Source organism: Orbicella franksi, chromosome 14 (assembly GCF_964199315.1).
Source record: "Orbicella franksi chromosome 14, jaOrbFran1.1, whole genome shotgun sequence".
NCBI classification, from domain to species: Eukaryota; Metazoa; Cnidaria; class Anthozoa; order Scleractinia; family Merulinidae; genus Orbicella; species Orbicella franksi.
The window spans coordinates 5,050,822-5,074,413 of NC_138158.1; the positions used below are offsets into that span (position 1 = coordinate 5,050,822).

Consider the following 23,592-nt stretch of genomic DNA (forward strand, 5'->3'; position numbering starts at 1 on the left):
AACCCGGGACATGAATAATCAAAACATTTTCGCACCTTCAGCACATCCATAGAACTCCACTCTCATAGAGATGTGTCCATACCAACCCCAGGGTCGAACCTGAATAAACCGTGCCTTGATGGGGGGGTAGAATCTATGCTGTACCACTGTATTTTGGTCTCTGTTACCTGTGAAGTACTGAAAAGAAATAATACCCTGTTACGCATGACTGCAGTGGAAAGCTGCTGACTAGCGAGCACTGGCTCAATTCTAGCTTAGCCTGAATTCCATTTAAGAACAAAAAATGGCTTCCTTCCATTGGACACCTGCTTGTTTGAATCCTTTGTATATTTCAGTAAAAATTTGTCTTACTTCTGAGAAAGAGACCAACAAACTTGCTTAACGCCCATCAGAATTTGCAGCAAACAGATGTCTTAATTCAGTGTGCCATGGTTGTAAAAGAGCCATAAAATAATAAAATCCAAATGTACTATTCATAACTGAACTACCCAATGTCTCATTATATTCAATCTAAGGTACTGATAAATCGATATACACACCTTCCTATTGCTGTGCTCTTTATACTCAGCAAAATGTGCACAATCCTGACTGTATGCCACAAAAAACTTTGTCACCCACTGACGCGCATCCTGTCGTCCTTGAATGGCTATCTTCACCACCCGCATAGGACGTTTGAAATCCACTAACAACCACTGGTAGTGATTGTTATGACGAGCGGACCACGCCCCGGTTCTGGCGCGGGTTCTACGCCAATACAGTCTGGCATTGCTTGGTCCATGATTACGATCCCACATGGAAGATGCTGTGATTTGATTGGCATGTATACGGCCGTTTTTCATTCCTAATGGTTTATCACATCTTGGGCCTGCAGTGAGATAAGAAAATCCAGGTGTGAGAGTATTGTGACTAAAACGTCGGAGTAAGAGAGACAAAACGTAATGGACATTTAAGCTGAATGACTCAAAATGTTGATATTAAATTATTTAAGTAATAATTAATTAATAAACAATTAATAATAAACAAGATAAAATAATTAGATAAAATAAATGAATAATTATTAAGACGTAATCCGCTAGGAAATCGAACACTGTCTGTTTTAAGTGGACAAAAACCTTGTACCAGAATAATTCTTATATATTACAGTCCTTTGTGCATTTTCTAAGAGATAAAGATATAAATCAATAGCTCCCTGAAATAACATCAAAAACAGTTTCCAGTGGGAACTCGAGAAAATAAATTTCAAAGTTCAGAGAACACAAGGTAAAATTTCATCATCAGTTTCATTTCATCAATACTTTCAAGTGTTTCATATGAACTTCAAAATTTGTTTTCGACATTTGGTGTTGTTAGAAATTATTAAAAACGGTAGCACAGAAGTTAGCAAAAAGACTCCCTCTTAATAAAAATAAAAAAATTAAAAATAAATAATTAATAAATAATAATAAATACGTCTACATACCAATGACACAGCCATAAAGCTCAACTCTCATGGCAATCCAGCTACGCCAGGTGACAGGATGTATCTTGAAGTAACGACCAGCCAGTGGTCGCATGAATCGGTGCCTCACAACAATGTGTCGATCATAGTTACCTGGGAAAATCTGACAGATAAACATACAATAAATCAACTAGTTTGCCATCCTTCTTGTATAGAGCGTTTTCGCATGACGCCACAGCAGCCATATTCGTGTCCAAAAACCATGACAAGGCGGCCATGTTGGTGTACCAAACCAATCCTGTGGGAGTTCAATTCTTTTCTTATGCAGTACTTTTTTGTTTCCATAAATTTACATGGCTGCTAGCCACGAGTGTGAAACACTTCATTTAACCCAAGAGCCTCATCTCTATCACTACCTTGTACAACACTCTACACTGAACACTAGTATAGGATATACCCCCCCCCCTCCCCCTACTCTCTGAAAAAATCAAAATTAACATCCGCAGGATAGAGGGAGAATTGCGTCGTGCAATTTAAAAAGTCCTCCTAGCTGTCTCTGATCGAGTAATAAAGTCTCCTTACTGATCACCATACAATGTACTACATTTCTTTAGTTCAAGTGATGATACATTGTAGTTCTGAGAATTTGGTAACTTGACCTGACTTATCTCCCTCCAATCTCTGTGGGGTATATAGGTCCACTTCCCGCAATCTCGTTCTGTTCTGAGATAAATTCTCTTGTGAATTTGGTGATGCAATTTAATCCCTATGATTTCCTTTACTCTTTGTGTTGTTGAATTTTGTACGATGAATAGGACGGTTTTCAACTGAGTGTCGAAAGTAATCAGCCAATTACTTTGGTTCTGTTTTTGGTTTTACTACGGTTTGAGATTGACTGAGTAGTCTAACTGGTAAGTAATTGGTTTGATTTTGGTTTCACGACACTCGACTGAAAACCGCTCTATTAAGGCGGTTTTCATTTGATTGTCGTAAAATCAAAATCAAAGTAATCACTCTAGCCAATCATACAATACAGTGAACCAATCAAAACTCGAAGCAATTACATGTAGCTGACACAAAGCGCGGAAGAAACGCGTGCGAGTGAGTCAAGATTGGTGTTGGTTTTACTTCTGATTCGATGAAAAAGTGGTGCGAGTTTTTTAAGCCAATCGTCCAGCGTAGTTAATGCAAAACCAATTACTTTCGACGCTCAATTGAAAACCGCTTTATCAACAAAATTCACACCAACCTTTGTCCTTCCGTACTCTTTGTAGGTCACAAAACGGAATCCCTTAACACTGTAGGACACATAGTAACTTGTGACCCACTGGTCTGCATTCTGTCGACCTTGAGTGGCAATTCGCCACACACGAGTGAGTCCACCAAAGTCGATCTTCAGCCACTGGCGTTTGTCATTTCGTTTGACATACCATGACCCTCCTGATCGTCCAACACGCCGCTGGCGTAGTCTAGCATTTCTTGGTGCACCCCAGAAGTTGTAATACGAGGAGGCAGTGATGAGTTGGCTAGGGACGCCATGATTTTCCACTCCAAGAGGAATATCACACTTACCTTAATTAGAAGAACAAAAACAAAACAGCCATGGTCAAGAATTAGTAATGCCAAATAATGTACCATGACGTTTCTGCTAACAATAGACTACGGGTAGTCCCTCTTTCGCTAATAGGGAGCTTTAGCAAACCACGACGGCGACGGCAACGAGAGCGTCACCAAACAGAGATTTAATGAACAATGGTTGTGCACGTGCGTTTTGAATCTTGGTAAATTTCTTTGCCGTCCGGTCCTCTGCAAAACAACAACGTGAAATGACCAACTACTCCGTATTTTAGAGAACGCGAACCGCAATGGTTAATTATTTGTATCTTCTTTTGGAACTGAACGCTGTCGGTACATGTTTAGCCTGGGCAAGATTTTAGACCGATAGGCGTACTGAACAGATTTACACAGTTGGGACATTCAAAGGTAAAATACAAATACATTTTATACAGGGCGTAGTCCTCGGCGTCGCCGTCGTCATTGCTAAAACTCCCAGTTTCCTTCGAGGGTAAGGCAGTACGAAATTTCGCGCGACCATTTTTTCCGCGACGTTTTCTTTCGCGTCACCCACGACAGACTAAGCGAAAGAGAGACTACTCGTAGTCTAACTAACAAAGGCTCTCACGGACATTTCGACCCCTGATACATTTTGTTATTGAACAAATTATTAGACTTAGCAATCTTGCAATCTTTCGTCGCACTGCATTCTGTCAAAAGAGTTTGTTCTTAAATTATGACTGTCACACAACTTACAGTTATTCTTAAGATGCCATGTTCAGTATTTGCTCAAGATATCTGAATGTCACATTTATGTCAAGTTAGAAATAGATACCTCTCACTAAACTAGTTTAAAGGAGCTCATTCACGGTATTTTGAGTTTTTTGGCCACGTACAAAATTACTTTTAAATTGAAGGAAACCTGAAAATACTAGTTTACTAAGATAGAAAAACACCAAAGAGATAGTAATAAACCATACAGGAACAAGGATAATTAAGGATGGAGAAGATTAACACGGATTACAAATGATGAAAATTTAGGGTAAAATGTTCACGATACGCAAACCGTGACGGAGCGTCTTTAAGGTCTGGTCTAAAAAAATTGCATACCGAGGAGAAAAAATAAACAAGGATCCGCAACTTCCTTCCAGCGCAGACCGAGAGAAGATGAGGTTAGTAAGATATTTATTACTAGTATCGCGATGTGTATTTGACGAGTTCAGGAACAAATTCAGATTTTAGGAGGCCGTACAGTTGACTATACATCGCCCTTTAAACTGACCAATCACAGCGCGCGTAATAACTAGGAGGTATAATAATTTTACTTACTCCATAGCCCACCAAACAGCTCAACTCTCATAGAGATATGTCGGTGCCAGCCACGTGGGACTATTAATACAAATCGTGCTGGGAAGGGAGGGTTAAATGGATGAGTCTGAACACCATTTCGATCGTAATTTCCTTTGAAAGTCTAAATAAAAGAAAAGGTAAAATAGTTAGCGGTGGAGCAAATTAATGGAGGTGCGATAGGCAAAAAAAATTCTTCACTTGTTCTCAAGACTTTATTAGGAGTTTCAAACTAAAAGAAATACTAAGTGCCATTCAATTTGAGTGTTTTCAGAGTGCCAAATATACAACGTACTCCAAAAGATACTTTCTTGTTGCAAATAAGACAAGTTGTTATTTTCATAAACAATTCTGATTAATGATATTTTAATCCATCATTTGTTCTTAAATTTTAGGGGCCCATAGCTTCCAAAATTTCCATATACTTTGACAATATAGAGGCTTACTAAAATCTTCCAACCAACCCAGTTTGCATCCAGAATTGACTAAAATACTGTAGGGCTTATTATACTGCAATTAATTTCCTTAAAAAACATCTGTTTTGAGGAGAATGCTGCTGGTGTATGGCAAGCTAGGCAGACGGAATCTTAGAATACAAACATTTGGTAAATTTCAGAGAGACTTCAGCAGCACAATAACTTTTGGGACCTGCCAAATTTTCATGAGTCATTCAACAAGTAATATATCAAAACAGAAACTTCTTACCCGTATGTGGTCCCACCAATATGTGACTCTGGACATGTGCACTCCATCTTGACTGTAGTAAACATAATAAGCCGTCACCCATTGGTCTGCATCGTGCCGTCCTTGTGTTGCAATACCTGTGACCCTATATGTCCTTCCTAAGAAGATCTTCAGCCACTGGTTATGGTTGTTGTGGCGCGCAGACCATGAGCCAATGTAGCGGCCTTGCCGTGGCATGTGCAGTCGGGCACGGAATGGAGCGTGGAATTTGTCCCACTGTGAGGAGGCAGTCATGGCAGCATTCTTTATTTTTCCACTTTGAATGCCGAGAACATGGTCATAGAATCGCTCTAAGAAAATAATTGAAAAAGATGTTGACTTCTCGCAGCCAATAGCACATATAGACATAACTAGCCTGAGTTGCGGAACAGTCTGGTGGATTTAAGTATAAATCTACTGCTTTCTATCAATTTTGCTATTCACTATCTATTCTGTTGTAGATAGTGAGTAGTCTAGCTGTGTACGGTTATTAATAAAAGGTCGCCGTTTCTTTGCACTTTTAATTTACAGTGAAGAGGACTTATATAATTAAATATACTAGTCGGGGCGACCCCAGAGAATGACAGAGAAATATTGAATGAAGACGTTTTTCGTTCAAAAACTCCGCTCGATAAATCGTGAATGAAATGCAAGCGTGGCGTGACCGATATATTTATATCGTTATTTCAGTAATAAAAACGATAACCTGCCTTTTTGTTTAAGTTTGAAGGATCAGTAGATTTCAACCAATCTACAACTCGCGAACCCATAATCCGATAGGTCATTTTCGACCTACCTATGCCTCTGTTTCAAAACGAGTTCCCAGGCAAAACGTTCAGCTGAAAATGAGTTTGATTTGCATGAGAATATTGATAAACGTGTTGGGAAAACACATTTTCATTAAACGGTGTTACTGGAAGACTCGTTTTGAAAGAGAGGCAAAAGGTAACTTGGAAATGGCTTATCGTAAAATGAGGCCATATAAACACTTGTACGTTTTCTTGCTTTTGAACTCACCCTTATATCGACATCCATACAGCTCCACGCGCATGGCAATGTAGCTGCGCCAAGTTTTGGGATGAATACGTAGATACCGTGCCCTAATTGGTGGAATTATCTTGAAAGAAACTGTGTTGTAGATATCATAGTTTCCACGGAAAACCTGACGAAAAAACCGACAATCTTCAGTTGCTAATATTTCAAGCACTCTGAATATCTCTACAGATTACTGTAGCAAAGAACTTCTACAAAAAAGTCAATGCAAGGACTTCAATGAGATTCCAAGTCAAAACCTGTGTGATATATATATACCAGTGCAATGACCTGCTAAATGAACTAGAAATGAAAGCACTGCAGCTGTCTGTTGAGATTTGGTTAAAAACTGTTGGAAATACATATGACAACATTTGGATGAAGCGTAAATGTTCATAGTTACAGACCCAGTTTTGGCCAGGATGCGTTGCGTGCGGTGAAACCTCGCTATCGTATAAACCAAAACAAAAACAGAAGTGCAAAAAGCATAACACTTAATATGTTATACAGTGGGAGAAATAAACTGATTATATGCTTTAGAATGGTTTGCAACTGAGTGTCGAAAAGTTATTGATTTTGCATCAACTATGCTACACGATTGGCTTAACAAAACGCACGCCACTTTTTCATCCAATCAGAAGTGACTCGCTCTTACTCGTTTTCCCGCGCTTCGCATAAGCTCTTTGATTGGTTCGCCGTATTGTCTGTTTCCTTCGTGATTGGCTAGAGTGATTGCTTTGGTTTTGGTCTTACACGCTCCATTAGAGTGGTTTTCAATTGAGTGTCGTAAAACCAAAACCAAACCATCAATTACCAATTAGACTACTTAGCTAATCTCAAACCGTAGTAAACCAAAACCAAAACCAAACTAATTCTCTGATTACTTTCGACACTCAATTGAAAATTGCTCTAACAATCAGTTGAAAACTGTTCTAAGCAATTTAATGCACCAACTCACCTTAATCCTGCCATAAGCTACATATGGTCTGAAGCGCAGACCTTTCACACTATAAGACAGAGTATAACTTTTCACCCACTGGTGGGCTTCTCTTCTTCCTTGTGTAGCGATTCCTTTGATGAGACTTATCCGCCTTAGGTCTATCTCCAGCCACTGACTGGGATTTCGATACTTTGCCACCCAGGCCCCGGTTCTTCCATGACCGGCCCAGATATTAAGACGTGCTCGGTCAGGTCCGTGCTTATGGTTGTATGACGATGAGGCTCGAAGATGACCCGACAAGATACGACGATCTTCCATACCAAGAGGCATGGTACATCTGTCTGCAAAAGCAAAAATTAAAGAATGATTTCAAGTACAGTAGTAAGAAATATAAGATTTTGCAAAGGTTTAGTGCAATGGTCTATCAAAAAACCCAAGCACTAAAACTAATAGTGTTTTCTCCTGTCAAATTAGAAACCCTTTTCCATAAGAAATTCGTGCGTCTGTTCAGTAATAGATCACAGAGGACGTCAAAATGTAGTACGAGCATCATCGAAACACTTGCCTAATAGCTCGTGTGGCACTGTTTTGTTTTTACCACATTTTGACGTCATCTGTGATCTATTACTGAACAGCGGCACAACCACATGGAATCGCTTTTTTCAGCAGATGTTAGAGACTAAAGATGCTGATTATCTAAATGGAAAAAATAATTTTCATCAAGGAGTGATTAAAATAATTTACCAAGAGAACTGCAATGCTGAAAGTGAAAAGTTTAGGACTAATGGGCTTGCCAAGAAAACTACTACATACATACATACATACATACTTTATTGACTTTCCCTTTAGAGGCTTTTCAAAGACAATACAATAATAATTTAAAACTACTTAAAAACTCTAAGATTCATTAAGATTAATTAACTAGAATTAGGAATCTATAAAATCCTTAATAAGTTGACGTTTAAGATAAAACTTAAAAGCAGATACTTTCTCGAGAGTTTTTAGAGAGCTATCCATGGAGTTCCAGATACTGACTGTTCTGTAGTAGAACGTTCTCTGACCACTGGCAGACTTAAAAAGAGGAATGTTCAGCATTTGTGAACTTCTTGTGGCACGTCCGCTTATTTCTCCTCGCTTACTGAACTGGGAAGACAGATACTCCGGCACACGAGATGTTAGACATTTGTAGGCCATGATAGCGCTCCTGAAATATAACTGAGTCGCGACTGGTAGCCATTTAAGCTCTTTTAAAACTGGTGTGATGTGATCATATTTGTGTGTACTGGTCGCAATTCGAGCGGCAAAGTGTGAAAAGTGTGAAAAGGTGTGTCTCAAAAACTAAGACCTAAGATCTAAGACCTAAGACCTCCTCCAAATCTTACAAACTAAGCCCTAAGACCCCCTCCGTCTTTTTTTTTCCAACATTTTTATTACAATAAATATACCTATAACATCTTAATTACAATAAATCACTTAAATACAATACTTACGATAAACGTACCTACAATAGGATTTTTTTTTCAACATTAACATAACGTCTTAGTTTAGAACTTAGATTTTGAGATTGGGCGGGGGTCTTAGGTCTCAGTTTTTGAGATTCGCAGAGGGTCTTAGGTCTTAGTTTTTGAAACACCCGCGTGGAAAAATCGGCTCTCCTAGGCTTGTACCTGTTAGACAACCATAGAACTCTAATCTCATGGAGATATGTCTGTACCATCCCCATGGACGGACTCGGACATAGCGACATCTGAGCGCAGGGATGAATGCATGACAGACAATTGTATTCTGATCACGGTTGCCTGAAAAATACTAAAGAGAGCAAAAAAAGGCAATCAACATGCATGTATATGTAAATTCACTTTTTAAGGGCTGACCAAGTCAAGCCAATTGATGTCTAAGCGTGATTACCGGCCACTGTTTGAAAAAGGAGCCCTCACTTCTCTCATAAACGCAGTCTCTTCTCAAGGAGGAACTTAGATCGGACCTAAGAGCGTGGCGAAAATGGAGCCGAAGCACTTTTCCCTTTGGTAAATGGTCGTTGCCATTTTCGTGACACTTAGTAATTTTTTAACTACCAATTAATTCTTTTCTACTAAATGAAAGAAAAAAAAAATTAAAAGTTATAAGTAGCCTGCGAACAGGCTCCCGATGAGCCCGAAAACCACCCAGTATTGAACTTAGAACCACTCGCAAACTAACATTCATCTCTTACCACTACACCACCAGGTTGAACCGACAAATCCCCGCAAAATCGAATTATAAAACGTGACTTTCTTAGTCTGTTTTACTTATGGTACTCCCCTAACCAACAAATAAAAGCTAACCGCAAACAAACAGGTGTGAATGTGAACAATCGAGCATTTGGTGAACTCGTACGTATTAGTCTATCACCAAATTATAACCAGTTTCGACCTAAACTATATCAGGAATAGCATCCTCCATTCCGAAAAGCTTGGTTACCAGTTATGGCATTGACCTTTAAAAATGGCATCGACGGTTTACGAAAAGGAAATCAGCGGAGCCAAGCCAACGCCTTGTAATTTAAGATGTGCGCCAGATTACCTTGATGTTGTTTCTTTCCTGGTAAGGTACAAAATTAACAGCAGTCAAGCTGTGCATCACAAAGTACTGTGTAACCCACTGATTCGTGTCTTGTCGCCCTTGTGTGCAAATCCTGATAATTTTTGCTGGTCTACTGAAGTCAACTTGTATCCACTGGTATCGATTATTGTACTGAGATGACCAAGCTCCTATGTGACGTCCGTGGCGATGAATATTGAGTCGTGCCCTGTAGGGTCCATGGAAGTTATCCCATCGAGATGATGACGTCATTTGGTGATTTTTCAATCGGTTATTCTGTAGTCCCATTGGCCGGTTACACAAGTGTCCTAAATGTACATTTGAAAAACCAATTTGAAAAGAACTGTCAGTATGAGAAAGAAAACTTGCAAGTACAATCATTAGCTGTTTTAGTACTGGAATTGTAGGAATATTTTGGCGCAAAACTAAAAGCACTGATGAAAACTCAACGTTTAACTTAACGGGCAATGGGTAGGCTGCTGTTCCAAATCAAAAAGCCTGAAGTACACCGACGGATGAGCTGCACTCGCGGATAAGCCACTTCCCGAGCTTGGAAACTCAAATTTTTTGAAAAAACGTCTTTGGAATGAAATCAAGTAAATGAAAAAAGAAGTCGTAATATTTACACGAACATTCGGTTTTTTTCATTGAAGACTCGCGTAAACTAACTAACTAACATTGAAAACAGAGAATACTTCAAACCCTCACCTAAAACTTTAGTTTTGTAATTGTATGGACATCATGTCTATCGACCTACACATATGTTTGATCATTCTCTGGTATTTATTGCAGATAAGTCACATCCTCGATTTGTTACGGAAATTTTGAGTAAAAAGGTACGGCTCATCTGCCAGAGTTAACAGCATACAATACATCTAGATAAAGGTTTAATAATGGACATATTGCAACAACGTTTTTGCCAAAGCCTTTCGCTGGAGGCTAGTTAGATTGAAAAAAAAAACAGCATGTGTAAAATCAGCCAAATGTTATTTTGTTTGACACCACGATGTTTTGATCCACATTATAGGCCCTGACCACACTAATGAGTTTTTAAAATTATCTGTTTTCGTCTCAGCGAAAACAAAGCAAAATATTTTTGCCCACACTTGAGTGTTTGGTTGATTTTCATCTGTCCACACTAATGCGTTCCTGTATGAAAACGCATACCTTTTAATGCGTTTTCACCTGTCTTCCACTCTAAAACGACCGAAAACGCTGAAGGAAACGACACTATATGACGCTATCTTCGGCCCTGTTCTCAAAAGCCTCCGTTTTCACCTATCAACACTAGAAATGGAGCATTTCAAAACGATGCATTTTCAAAAGGCTCCACTTTTGAAACCGTTTTTGAAATCCTCCGTTTTCATCAACGTTTTCGTTCGTTTTAGTGTGAACGATAGGCGAAAACACATCAAAAAGTATGCATTTTCAAACGAAAACACATTAGTATGGTCGGGGCCTTAGTGACATGACTAATTTCAGAAAACCAAAACCGTGTGTGATAGTCAGGTTACGGCTTACCCAGTCTGCAGCCATACAGCTCAACCCTCAGGGCAATATGGTGTCCGTACCATGATTTGGGATTAATACGTACATATCGGGCTTTGATGGCTGGGCGTAATCTGTGCACTACAACAAAGTACCGCTCAGTGTTTCCTTGGAAGAGCTATAAGTACAATGCAGAAGAACAGTCAGCAAAGAAAGAAAGAAATATTTATTACGGACTTTATGTGCATGCGACAGCAATGGCCATCATGACACCTACAGCTGTTTTAGAAAAAATATTTATATTTTACTTCAGAAATTTGCAGTTCACTCGATTTATTCACTGTTTCCGCCTGTATAGACTTGGCCTTGCCGAATATGCTAAGAATTTATTCAGTTCCAGATAGAAATACGAAAACAAAAATTAGCCATTATGATAGTGGCCACATTCTCCAAACAACTTGGAAATTGGTCACTTCAAGTTGTTCAGTTTGCAAAGGACTGTTTCAAAATGTACAAAAGCGCATTTGAAGATCCGTTGTTCCGTTCATTAGGCCTTTTATTTGGCGATGTTGTCACTGTCGTTGCCGTCATTTTTTTTGCGTTAAGTCTCTATTAACTTTCTATGCCATTGTTTGACAACAATTTCCAGAATGTTACGACTGGAGCTTCAATTACACTATAAAATATAAAATAAAATATTAATTTTCTGTTCCAGTCCAGAAGTGCGTGCTTTAAAGAAATGCAATTGCCTTACCTTGGTTCTTCTCGCCTGCTTGTAAGGGAAAAATCTGACTCCATTGTTGCCGTAGGAAACAGTATATGATGTAACCCACTGGTTCGCATCATACCGACCCTGGGTAGCAATTCGCTTCACAACGGAAATTACTCCTAAGTCAATCTGCAGCCACTGATGGGTGTTGCGGTATTTGGCAAGCCAGCCCCCTCGGGTAGAACCTCGGTTCTGCGCCTGCAGTCTGGCACTCCAAGGACCGTAATAGTGGTTGTGCATGGATGAGGCAGTGAACATGGATCTTGTGATGCGGCCATCTTGGATTCCAAGTGGAACGTCACATCGATCTTTGAGAATAAAAATAAGATTTAAATAAATAATTGAAATAAAATAAATCAGTTTATTCAAGTGTTGAAGTGAAAGTGGAAAAAGTTCAATAGTGGCCAACATCCAACGATTAAGTGTTGAAGTGTTTAGCGCTACTGTCAGTACTTGTTGGGACACTGAAAAAACAAACAAATATTGTAAATTGAACAGAAACTTGTTAAAAATCCCAACTGGTGTGAAGCTGACCACTTGCCTATTTACAAAATTTGGAGGAGTTGAATCTGGGACCACCAACACAAATCCATCTGGCGGCAGGGAGGAGGATTTAATTGAAATCTAGACCTCTTTTTCACAAATCACGCGCCCTTAACCACTACACAATGCTGCCCCCAATTTAAGAGACAAAGTTATTAACTACACTGTATCATGCATGCAGACATACTGGTGAACATGAAAGCAGACAAGCTCGTCTAGACCTTCCAATTACGATGCCAAAAATTAAGACAATTTTCTATTAAATATTTTTTTTTCGTTTAAACGACTACCTACCAACTGGGCATCCATAAAATTCTGCCCTCAAGCATGGAAAACCACGCCAGCCACGCGGATTAAGACGCACATAGCGCGCTCTGATAGATGGATTAATTGCATTGGTCACAATGCTGTTTTGATCACGATTTGCTTGGAAGAGCTATTTGAAAATAAAGAGACAAATAACAAAATTAACCCTTTATAATATACCATACTACCAAAAATATGGATAAACGTACAACAACTGTAACCCACTTTGTTTTTCTCAGTGACGTTTCTTGAAGTGGATATGGGTGCTTCTTGGATTTGCGTGGGTCTTGCCATGTGACGCCAAGAAGCAACACTTCAAGTAAATATGTGTGAAAAAACTTGAGGAAAAAATGAAAACTTTGGGGTTGTCATTGCTGATGAACAAACTATTGTAGAGGTACGACTGAATACCTGATTTGCACTTCTGAAGCGATATATTGCCCAATGTACATTGTCCACACTTGATGACAAATAGTATGATGTGACCCAATGACCGGCATCATGTCTTCCCTGTGTGGCTATTTTGGTTATTTTCATTAGCCGACGGAAGTCCACTTTGAACCACTGATTGTGGTTCCTGTGCTTGGGACACCAGGCTCCTATGTAACGACCAGCCTTCACTCGTTTTAGTCTACCAAGCCAAGCAGTATGGTAACGGTTTACTTCTGAGGATGCAGTGATCTGGCTGTTACGGATTCGGCCATTTTGCAGTCCCAGGGCGCGGTTACACAGTGACACTGGAATGGGTAAAGTAATAGCAATGAAAGTTACAGGTATTATAATTCTGAACTAATAATTTGGCAACAGGTGCTTTTAAAACGAAATCAAGAATTCAAATAACGGAAGATCAAAAACATAAAGCCCAAAAACTTAAAGACATTCTTAAAATTCATTCAGAAATAATACCTGAACAACCAAAAATTTCAGCCCTCATTGATATCCAGCTGTACCAAGATCTTGGATATATCCGCACATAAATGGCAGTGAACGGTCTCATGAACTGGTGATAAACTACTGAGTGACGGTCCGTGTTAGCATTGAAAAGCTACAGAGAAAGAGGTTGTAGAACTTCAGAAATCATGCAATCATTGACTCGAGGGTGTAGTACACAAACATCAAGCAAATGCGCAAAATGAGCCACTGTTACATCTTGACAATGCAATTTCAGAGATCTAACAAAGGGGGTTATTAAAAAAACTGGACATAAAAGATCTTCCAGAAAGTTGATATTAAATCTTTAACACTTTTGACAAACATTTTCAAGGATTTTCAAGTACATGTACACTAACTACACCTACAAGGACATATAATTATGTAATTGACAAAGTCAAGGATGTCGAACATTAATGATCTTTAATTTACTGCCCATGGGATACATGGGATCCTTGCTTAGATTGACAATCTTTTTTAGATCCTCATCAAATCCTTCCATAAAAACATTAAAGTACTACTTTATTACCATGTAATTAATCGAGACTATCTAGGTTTAGGATCCTTGAAAAAATCCTCAAAGTTGCTTACTAACTAGGACTTAACATCTGAGAAATAGAGTGTCATGTCTACCAAGTAAAAGACAACACTTATACCAGAATCCATACAGTATGCACATGAATTGTACAGAATTTTATTTCAACTCTTACATTGACCAGCTCAACACCTACCTTCACACGACGATTTTCCTTGTAGGGCACAAAGTTCATTCCATCTATGCTGTACTTGACTGTGTAACTTCTCACCCACTGATTTGCATCCTGCCGTCCCTGAGTGGCCACGCCTTTAATGCGCATCAACTCTACAAAGTTCACTTGAAACCATTGTCCTACTCTTCTGAGCCGCACACTCCATGACCAGCGGTGGTTCAGTCGACCATGCCAGGGTGAAAGGTGATGGTTATAGTAAGTGGAGGCAGTGAGGTGACCATTTGGTACACGCTTGTCTTCCAAACCAAGCGGCATGGCACAACGATCTGAAGAAAAATTGCACTCATTAGAACTCTTACTAACTTCTATATTAACAATAGTAAACCTTATAACAAATGCCAATTTGAGGCAGAATCCACTGGTCATTGATGGAAGGTAACCATTATGGTGAAGTCCTAAACAGGGTCTTAAAATAGAGGGTGTTATCCTACATGGGGTAGGGTCTATAGTGTATTAGGGTCAGGATTTCAAACCCTTGTTGGCACCCCTATACCCAGGTATGGGTCAAGTACTCCACTGGGAATCATTCTTGCCAACTGATTTACAAGAACCAAAAAAAAAAAATTATGATTGCATAATTTAGGGCATCATGACTCAATATGTTAAGTCCTTTGCAGTTTATTTTTATTTTATCAACATGACATAGCTCCTTGAAGTTTTCACTGTCACTGAAATTTCAATTATATTAACTGGCAGCTACATGTTGTTTTTAATAGTAAGGGCTTTACAGTGAAAAGATACCATAACAAGTACCATAATAATTTGCAAATTGTGAAAAATTAAATAAATCTGACAAGGAAAATGGTACCAAAATACAGTCTTCAAGCCATGAATTTTGTGGCAGGCATCCCATCAATCCCATAATAAAGATGCTTGTGCTTGAGTCCCCTTGAAAAGTGATCACACTCACCCTCTGCACATCCATAGAACTCCACTCTCATGGAGATATGCCTGTACCATCCCCATGGGTGAACACGGATGGTATACGCCTTAATCCGTGGGTAGAGACCATGTTGGACAATACTGTTCTGATCTCTGTTTCCTGTGAAATACTGGAGAAATAGTTCACAACAAGCTAGTCAGGGTTATAATATAAATGATGTTAGAAAATAATGTAGACTACATGCAGATATACAAGTCTCATGCAACCTCACAAAGATGCAGCATTCCATGAATACTGATGAAAAGTCCTATTTTATTAATTGAATTCTTGGAAGAGGGAAGGTTTTCTATCTTGAAAGATTTGCATCAATGATATAGATTAAGGCGCTTAACTACACTATCCAAATTCAAAATTAATTTTGCACAGTTTGCAAATTACCAAACAATCATCTCAGGTTTGTATGGAAATCTTTTGCCTCACAATATAACCAGAGATGATATATAGAAGATATTATAACTTCTCACAGCACAAAGATATGAATTTTATTTTCAAGTGGTTAAAATAATATTTTACAAATGAGCGAGAATTTAAATCCATATCTTTCAACCACCATGTAATTCTCTTTATTATATAGACAAACTGGCTGTTTGCACAACCAACCATGAAAAGGGGGGTGATGTCATCATTATCTGTACTAGTAAGGATATGGAAAACACACCACTCAGATCCTGGGTGTAGTTTCGTATAAATTTTACGAGTGGTGTATTCTCCAGTAAACCATTCATGTCTATACATGTATAATAATAAACTGTATTACATGCTTCAGAATCATTTTGCACATTATATATTCCTTCACATTTTGCAAATTATTAAACCAATAACATATAACCCTGTTCAGGCCGGGTTATATGCTTCTGATTAAACTTATTAGATTAACTTAATTGCGCATTGCATCAGCGGGATCTACAATGCAACAGAACCACAGAATCGAAACACAAATGCTTTTTCACAACCATGTTGATGCCAAAACGAATTTATGGTGTAACATTATTTTGGGTTTTTTTTTGGTAGTTTGTTTCTTTCGCCAGTAGGCCATCAGTAGTTCGTCTTGTGTGATCGTCCGGGTGAGCTAGGGACTGACGTTTCAACAACCTGATCAACAGAAGTCATCTTCAAAATCACCGAGGCACGGATAACAACCCCTGCACAATTGTTTACAAAAGAAAGTTCCTTGTAAATGAAGTGCATGTCCTTCCGAAGCTTCATTCTAATGGCGGAATAAGTCGGCTCCTGTAGATGTAGATACTTTGGTTGAATTTAAAAATTGAAAAACACTCCCATCTTCCATCCTATCCGAGAGAAACTCAGCTGTACAAGCTGACGTCAATCGATTGGTAAAAGTATCGAGTGAAATTAAACTCTGCCCATCACAAGTTCCGATATCGGCATAATAAAAAACTGCTTCCCTTAGCCTTCCACTGGGTTTGGTTCTTTGACCTTGGATCACTCATTACCGTTGCAATAAAGAGACAGAAAAAGCCGTCCCAAGTTACAGGAGTTCTCCAGAGTTCAAGCCCTATGGATCATCCTTGAATCGCAAATAGGACTTTGAACGCTTTGCAAGTTCAACCAGCGCTTTTAAAAGCTCTCACAGGTCTCTGATAGTCTTGGCGACAACAACATACGCAATTTAAGGTCCAGCAGACAACTTCATCCCAATTTTAGTCGATAATTCTTCAAACTAGCGAACAGAAGAGCAACATGACAGTACGATCGCTTCCTCTACAGACTTTCCAAATAAGGTAGTGATGGTAGTGATAGTTTGCTTCTCGTGAGCACAATTACCCGCCAAAAATAATGTGGAGGCTTGAAAAGGGAACTTTACTGTTACGAAAAAAAACAAACAAACAAAAAAAACACGGGACATGAGAATATTCATGCCAGATATATATTTATACCAGAAACTTCCTTCTTCCGGTGTTTTCAGACTGCGATGAGAATTATGAAGACATTCATCGGAAAACTACCCAAAGCAAAACTGGAGCAAAGCTTGGTAATTCTCCTGCAGTCGAACTAAAAAAAAACAAACATGTCGAGTTCTGATGGCCTAGAGCAGTGTGGTTTGGATTCGTTAAAACGGTCGTATTGGATGTCAGTGGCATGGTATAAATGTTTAGTCTATGAAATCGTCGGCGCTAACGCTCTAAAAGAAAATAGGTACTTAAAGGGTACATGAGTGGGGTACCTCATTTGCATTAACAGACACAAGCCGATGACAATGGTGTGGAATACCACAGACATCCCACAAAAAAACTATAAGTGTACCAAGACATTTGTCATGGCAATTTTATTCGGAAATGAAATCTAATTTCGCTGGGCGGCTTTTCTTTTTCAGTCCCAATATCAACATCGATTAAGTAGATTACAGTCTCCACGTCATCCCATTGACAGGAAAGCATCATTTCACAGTATGACGCAAGGTTTTTAATTTCTTTTGATATTTTTATACCAGCTGGTCTACAAAAGATAAAAATTACTGAGACCGTCAATATCGTAGAGCATATTGCGTCGGCAGACACCTCAAAAGCACCAATATCAAATATTTTTCTAGCAATTTCTTTTGTATTTATTCAAGTGCGAAACTCGAGATCAAACATGTACCAAGACCTTGTCATGGTTTATGAGGCACTAAATTAAGGGGGTCGGCAGACACTTCAAAAGCACCGATACCAAATACTTTTCTAGCAATTTCCTATGTATTTATTCAAGTGCAAAACTCGAGATGATATATATATCTTGTGCTAATGAGGCCCCGACGTTGTCAAGGTCGGCAGTCGACACCTCAGAAATAGGTACACCAATATCAAATAATTTTCTAACAATTTCCACTGCATTGATTCAGCAGCAAAACTCCAGATCTTCAGCTATCAAAGGTTTGATTTCACCTTCGGCTACGGCTACAGCTAAATCACCAAGAAGGTTCTGTGGCCGGTCGAGAAACCCTTTTAGTTACGCTATGTATCCACTAAAACTAAAAAATTCACAGACCTTTATTAGGTCTGTAGAAGTCGCCAAACAACTCAAAACATGATAAAAAGACTGACTAATACCCAGATATAATTATTTTCACAATATAAACAAGCTAGCTAGCTATGAATTAAATCTTTATGAAAAGAGAAGCATGACGGCTAATAGAGAATCCTGCTATGGATGCCATGCATGAAAAAAATCCAAAAGCCAAGAAAGCTTTCTATTGGGGCAAACTTGTGAAAAACGACAGGAATAACATTGTTTTCGGTTCTCAAAAGTTCAGTTGTCTTATTCCTGTCTTCTAAATTCCACAACTCGTGAACAGTGATAAAGATGTTGCGTCCTCCCTCAAGGGATTTCGTGTTTAGTAAGCCAAACACTGACGCCTCACGACTTTCATGATAAAACATGTTTCTTCTTGGTTTTCAATGTCACCCACAGTTTACATCAGGAATATGTTTTATTCTCTTTAGAGTTATTTGTTCGCATTTTGTCGCCTTATTGTTACATTTTCTGCCAGAAGAACACAAAATGTTTCTCAATCCACGACGATAACATCCAACAAATGACAGACAAATTGTTGGATTGACAACGGAAGACGAGCGCAACGCAAAATGCGCAATGAAGTTGATAGATGGTTTCATAAAGGTGCAAGCCCGAGAGGGTCTCAAAAGGGACGCGAAATATACTAACGTTTGAGGAATAATGCAAATGTAAAACAACACTACGATAACAACGGCCATTTGAATAGCTTTTCTTCGTTTTTTTAGTAAATGTCGTTGCAGACTTGGTGCGGATTCAGCAAGGGCTTCATTCTGTCTTTTCAAGGTAACTGCTATCCAAGAATATAAAACGGTTATCAAAAATAACGGAACGATAGATACAAAGGTCCCATGATGCCCAGTATGTGCAGCGATAGCCTCCTGGTTAGGAAATACTGGTCCTCTGTACATCACTACACAAAACGTGTTACTACCACTTTCTACAAGTTTCGATGTTAATACCCATGGAATGTTTTCCACTCCTGCTAAAATACAAGTCGAAATGAGAGCTAGAGTGTGAATCTTGGTTGAAATAAGTCCAAGTTTCATTAGAAAAACCACGGCAGCAAATCTATCAATTGATATCCACGCCAAGCTTTGAGTAGAAACAAGGAGGGAAACTTCACGCAATAAATTAGAAGACGTGCAAAAAATCGAGCCTAAGATTCCACTGACGTACCACTGCCGTGAGTTGTTCATTAGAGGAGTGATTATAACAGGGATAACACTCAGTAGAAACAGTAGGTCTGACACAGCCATGTTCACAATGAAATAGTTCACTGTTTTGCGCAGTCTCGCTTTCTGTAGACCATGATGATTATGAAGATGTTCCCTAACAAACTGCCGAGTAAAATAACAAAATATGTGCAAAGTTTAGATATTCTCTCAGGGTCGAATCAACAAACACATATGTCCAGTTCCGCTGGCTCAGTGTAGTTAAATAAAAGAAATAGTTGAATTCGATGTTAGTAACATTGTCTGCAGCTTTACTTTTCAAACTCAGTCTTCTGTCGAGCTAACCCTTTGGAAGCAAAATTCTTAACAAATTAAGACATCTGTTAACACAATTTATTTAGAAATGAAATGCAATTTCGCTGGTTTTAAAAGCTTTCCTTCTTTCATCCTTATATTGAAACTTAGATTGGTTTCTTCGCGCGCTCTAATTGGCTTATTAGGTTTTTCTCAGGGTGTAATATATAGAGGACATTACACGTTGGCTCGAAGATATGAATTTTATGTTCGAGTGGCAAGAACAATATCTCACTCGTTCGCTTCGCTCACTCGTGAGATATTGTTCTTGCCACTCGAACATAAAATTCATATCTTCGAGCCAACGTGTAATGTTCTTTTTATTATATGGAGAAACCAATTCAACAAAAGCAAAAGGCGGGAATCGTGAGGTCATTGAACGATAAGACACTCACAAAGGTGACATACGGAAAATACGCCACTCGGGTCCCGGATGAAGTGGCGTATGGAATCTACGAGTGGTTTAGTTCCCAGTAAAACACTCTTCTCCATATAATAAAAGGGTTTAGCTTCATCTATTTGCTGGATATTAATATTGCTTCTTTGTTCAAGGCGGCTGATTTACCAAAGATACAAAATGTAATAATTACTAAACGGTAAATGCGCTTCCTCATCGCTGAAAAAAAACAAGCGCAACGATAAATTTCCGCGCCGAAGAATAAAATGAAGCAGTTTGATTTAATAGATAGCGTTTAACTAATCACAGAGACAGTCATGATAATCCCAAAGAAAGCAATGTAAATGGTATACTCTTGTTTTAAAAGGATCTCAGTTTTTAGCGTTCTATTGCTTTATTCAGAGGCCCAAATAAATTTTGTCACTACGAGCAAGTTAACTAACTAATTCAATACCATCTATTATTGAGAAGCTTAATGTTGTTTATAGAATCCAGTTATTTTAGTGCATAGTCTTAAGTTGTTTATCTCTGTGTAACTACAGTGAGAATCTTGTGATTCAATGGCCCAACAGTCCGTACAATGAGTTTTGTAACTTTAAGTTATTTTTCAGTTTAAGAGCTAAGAGCTCTCAACAGTATGCCACTTAAGATTTGAGTACGAGAACGACTTTTACAGGCTTCACATTATCACGTCACATGCCCAACTCATCCCATGAGCTACCCTACAATATATCTTCCTAAAAACCAACAGCTCTGAAACGGCTTTGAAAACGTCAATGGTTTAAATTCGAAACTGAATCGCAGTCATAATAATAATGATAATAATATATGACTTTATTACCGTGTCAATTACATCTAGCAGTGGAGAATCCCCACTGCTAATAGGGGACACCTAACTAGAACTATCTAAAAATAATATACAGAGAAGTCCTATAAGAGAAATTAAAATTATGAGTTACAAAGATGGCAGCCACTATATCCATCTAGGATGTTGCCTGGATCTATCCTCCGTACGCGGGTCTAAACTACTCAATCTTATACTCGTAGTCCGATCTAAAGGTCCTTAACAGCTGCATTTGGTGGCCATGTTTGGGTTCGTCTGCTGGTCTTGCTGGTCTGCTGCTTGGCCTTGTTTCGGCTTCCTGTTCTCTGAGTCTAAAGTCTATTGGTTATTTCAAGTTTGCCTCTAAAAGTCGCATGAAAGTGTTTTGGTTAGTGTCCTAATGGGATCTCTAATCCTCCAAGGTCAGTTGTCCCTTGTGCACACACATGCCTAAGGATAGGGTTTTTTAAAAAAAGTGTTCATTTGCTAGTCGGGTAAGTTGAAGGTGGAGCGAAGTAAGTTGAATATAGACAAGAAGAAGCAGTGCTAGCGCTTCCGGAGATTCTCGTTGCCTTCCGAAAGTGAAGCGTCAGGAGCCTATTCACAACGTTCAAAAAATGTTAAAAGGCAAGTATAGCGGTCAAATGCGAATCCGACTATTGATGAGAAAAGAAGAGAAAAGCCTAGGAAGGATTATATTGCACCAAAACTACCAGTCGGTTCTCAGAACGGTTCAGTTGTCTCGTTTCCTTCTTCTAAATTCCTCACTCGAGGGATTTTCAAGCTTGCCGTTTCAAGGGCTGAATTGAAACACCTCTAGACTTTCACTACAAAGCAGTCATCTGATATGTTTCTTCTTGCCGAGTTTGTTTGTCATCAGGATTACATGTATGTTTTATTCATTTTAGAGTTATTTGCTCGCATTTTGTTCCCCACTGTTTCGCTTTCTGCAACAGGAACGCAACATGTTCCTCAATCCACGACGAAAACTTCGAACAAATAACAGACAAATTATTGGATTGACAACAGAAGACGATGACAACGCAAAACTCGCAATGAAGTAAATTGATGGTTTTAGCAAAACACAAGAAGGTCTCAAGTTGTATATGATATATTTCAATGTTTGTGGAATAACACAAATGTAAAACATCACTACGATAACAACCGCCATTTGAATAGCTTGCCTTCGTTTCTTTAGAGAAAGTCGTTGAAGACTTGGTGCAGAGTAAGTGAGGGCTTTATTCTCTCTTTTCAAGGCAACTGTTATCACGGAGTATAAAACAGTCATGACAACTAACGGAGCGAAGGATACAAGGGTCGTATAAAGCCAAGTATACGCAGCGAAAGCCTCTTGGTTAGGAAGAACTGGTTCGGTGAATATTATCTCACAAGCTGTGTTATTACCACGTTCTACAAGTTTCCAAGTTAACAGCCATGGAAAATTAAACACTCCTGCAAAAATCCAAGTCGAAATGATAGCTATTGTGCGAATCTTGGTTGAAATAAGACCAAGTTTCATTGGAAAAACCACGGCGACAAATCTATCAATTGCTATCCACACCAAGCTTTGAGCTGAAACAAGAAGAGACACTGAGCTTGCAAAATAAAACAACTTGCAAAAAATCGAGCCTAAGATTCCACTGACGTGCCATTGCCTTGAGTCGGTCGCCAATTGAGTTATCTGAACAGGGAGAAAAAACATCGGGAACAGCAGATCAGACACAGCAATATTCACGATGAAATAGTTCACTGTCTTGCGCAAATCTCGGTTTTTGTAGACGATGATGATTATAAACATGTTCCCGAATAAACTGTCAAGTAAAATAACACAGTACGCGCAAATTTGAGAAATTCTCTCAGCAGTCGAATCAACAAAGATACATGTCGAGCTCTGTTGGCCCGGAGCAGTTTCGTTTTGAAGAAAAGAACTCGTCGAATTCAACGTTAGTAACATGATGTGAGGCCTTACTTTTCAATCTCAACCGTACTGTCGATGCTAACCTTTTGGAAGCACGACCTTCAACAGATTAAGGCATCTGTTAACACAGTTTATTTAGAAATGAAATGCAGCTCTGCTGGTTTGAAAGCCTTTCCGTCTGTCATTCTTGTATTGAAACTAACATTGGATTCTCTGTGCTCCCTAATTGGCTGAAAAGCTAAAAGGAAGCAAGGCTTTGACTCCATCTATTTGCTAAATTAAGATTCCTTTTTTGCTCAGGACAGCTGGTTTACAAAAAATTTATCTTTTATCATTTATCATTTATCTCAACGGATAAAATAAAACATGTAGGACCGGGTCGATCGTGATGCTAACCCTTAAGATCCTTTTTTGTAGAGACTATTATTTTCATTCTACAAGCAAGTTTCTTTCACCTTCTTAAGGTAAGAAGCATTTTCAGATCGCATGCAAAAATAGTCGTTTTTTGTGTGAAAACAACTGCCGCTTTGCACGTAAACTGCCACTTTGT

General features: G+C 38.8%; 2 protein-coding genes and 1 pseudogene across 2 annotated transcripts in view; all 3 read right to left on the bottom strand.

Moving 5' to 3' along the window:
• LOC145468730 (uncharacterized) overlaps positions 1-23,592 on the bottom strand; it is a 181,602-nt gene that overhangs the window by 78,839 nt on the left and 79,171 nt on the right. Inside the window, exons 54-70 of the mRNA XM_081452434.1 lie at positions 15,245-15,472; positions 14,382-14,873; positions 13,627-13,765; positions 13,132-13,457; positions 12,709-12,850; positions 11,857-12,179; positions 11,136-11,280; positions 9,597-9,922; positions 8,702-8,843; positions 7,053-7,375; positions 6,080-6,224; positions 5,045-5,373; positions 4,322-4,463; positions 2,688-3,010; positions 1,460-1,601; positions 540-865; positions 36-177 (exon numbers count right to left, since the gene is read on the bottom strand). Of these exons, the coding sequence (XP_081308560.1) occupies positions 36-177; positions 540-865; positions 1,460-1,601; positions 2,688-3,010; positions 4,322-4,463; positions 5,045-5,373; positions 6,080-6,224; positions 7,053-7,375; positions 8,702-8,843; positions 9,597-9,922; positions 11,136-11,280; positions 11,857-12,179; positions 12,709-12,850; positions 13,132-13,457; positions 13,627-13,765; positions 14,382-14,873; positions 15,245-15,472 (4,135 nt within the window). The remainder of the gene's footprint in view (positions 1-35; positions 178-539; positions 866-1,459; positions 1,602-2,687; positions 3,011-4,321; positions 4,464-5,044; positions 5,374-6,079; positions 6,225-7,052; positions 7,376-8,701; positions 8,844-9,596; positions 9,923-11,135; positions 11,281-11,856; positions 12,180-12,708; positions 12,851-13,131; positions 13,458-13,626; positions 13,766-14,381; positions 14,874-15,244; positions 15,473-23,592) is intronic.
• LOC145468129 (neuropeptide SIFamide receptor-like) lies at positions 18,765-19,999 on the bottom strand (annotated as a pseudogene).
• Positions 22,035-23,215, bottom strand: LOC145468140 (substance-P receptor-like). The gene has a single exon (XM_081451827.1). The coding sequence runs from the start codon at positions 23,076-23,078 to the stop codon at positions 22,035-22,037; it is 1,044 nt and encodes a 347-aa protein (XP_081307953.1). The 5' UTR covers positions 23,079-23,215.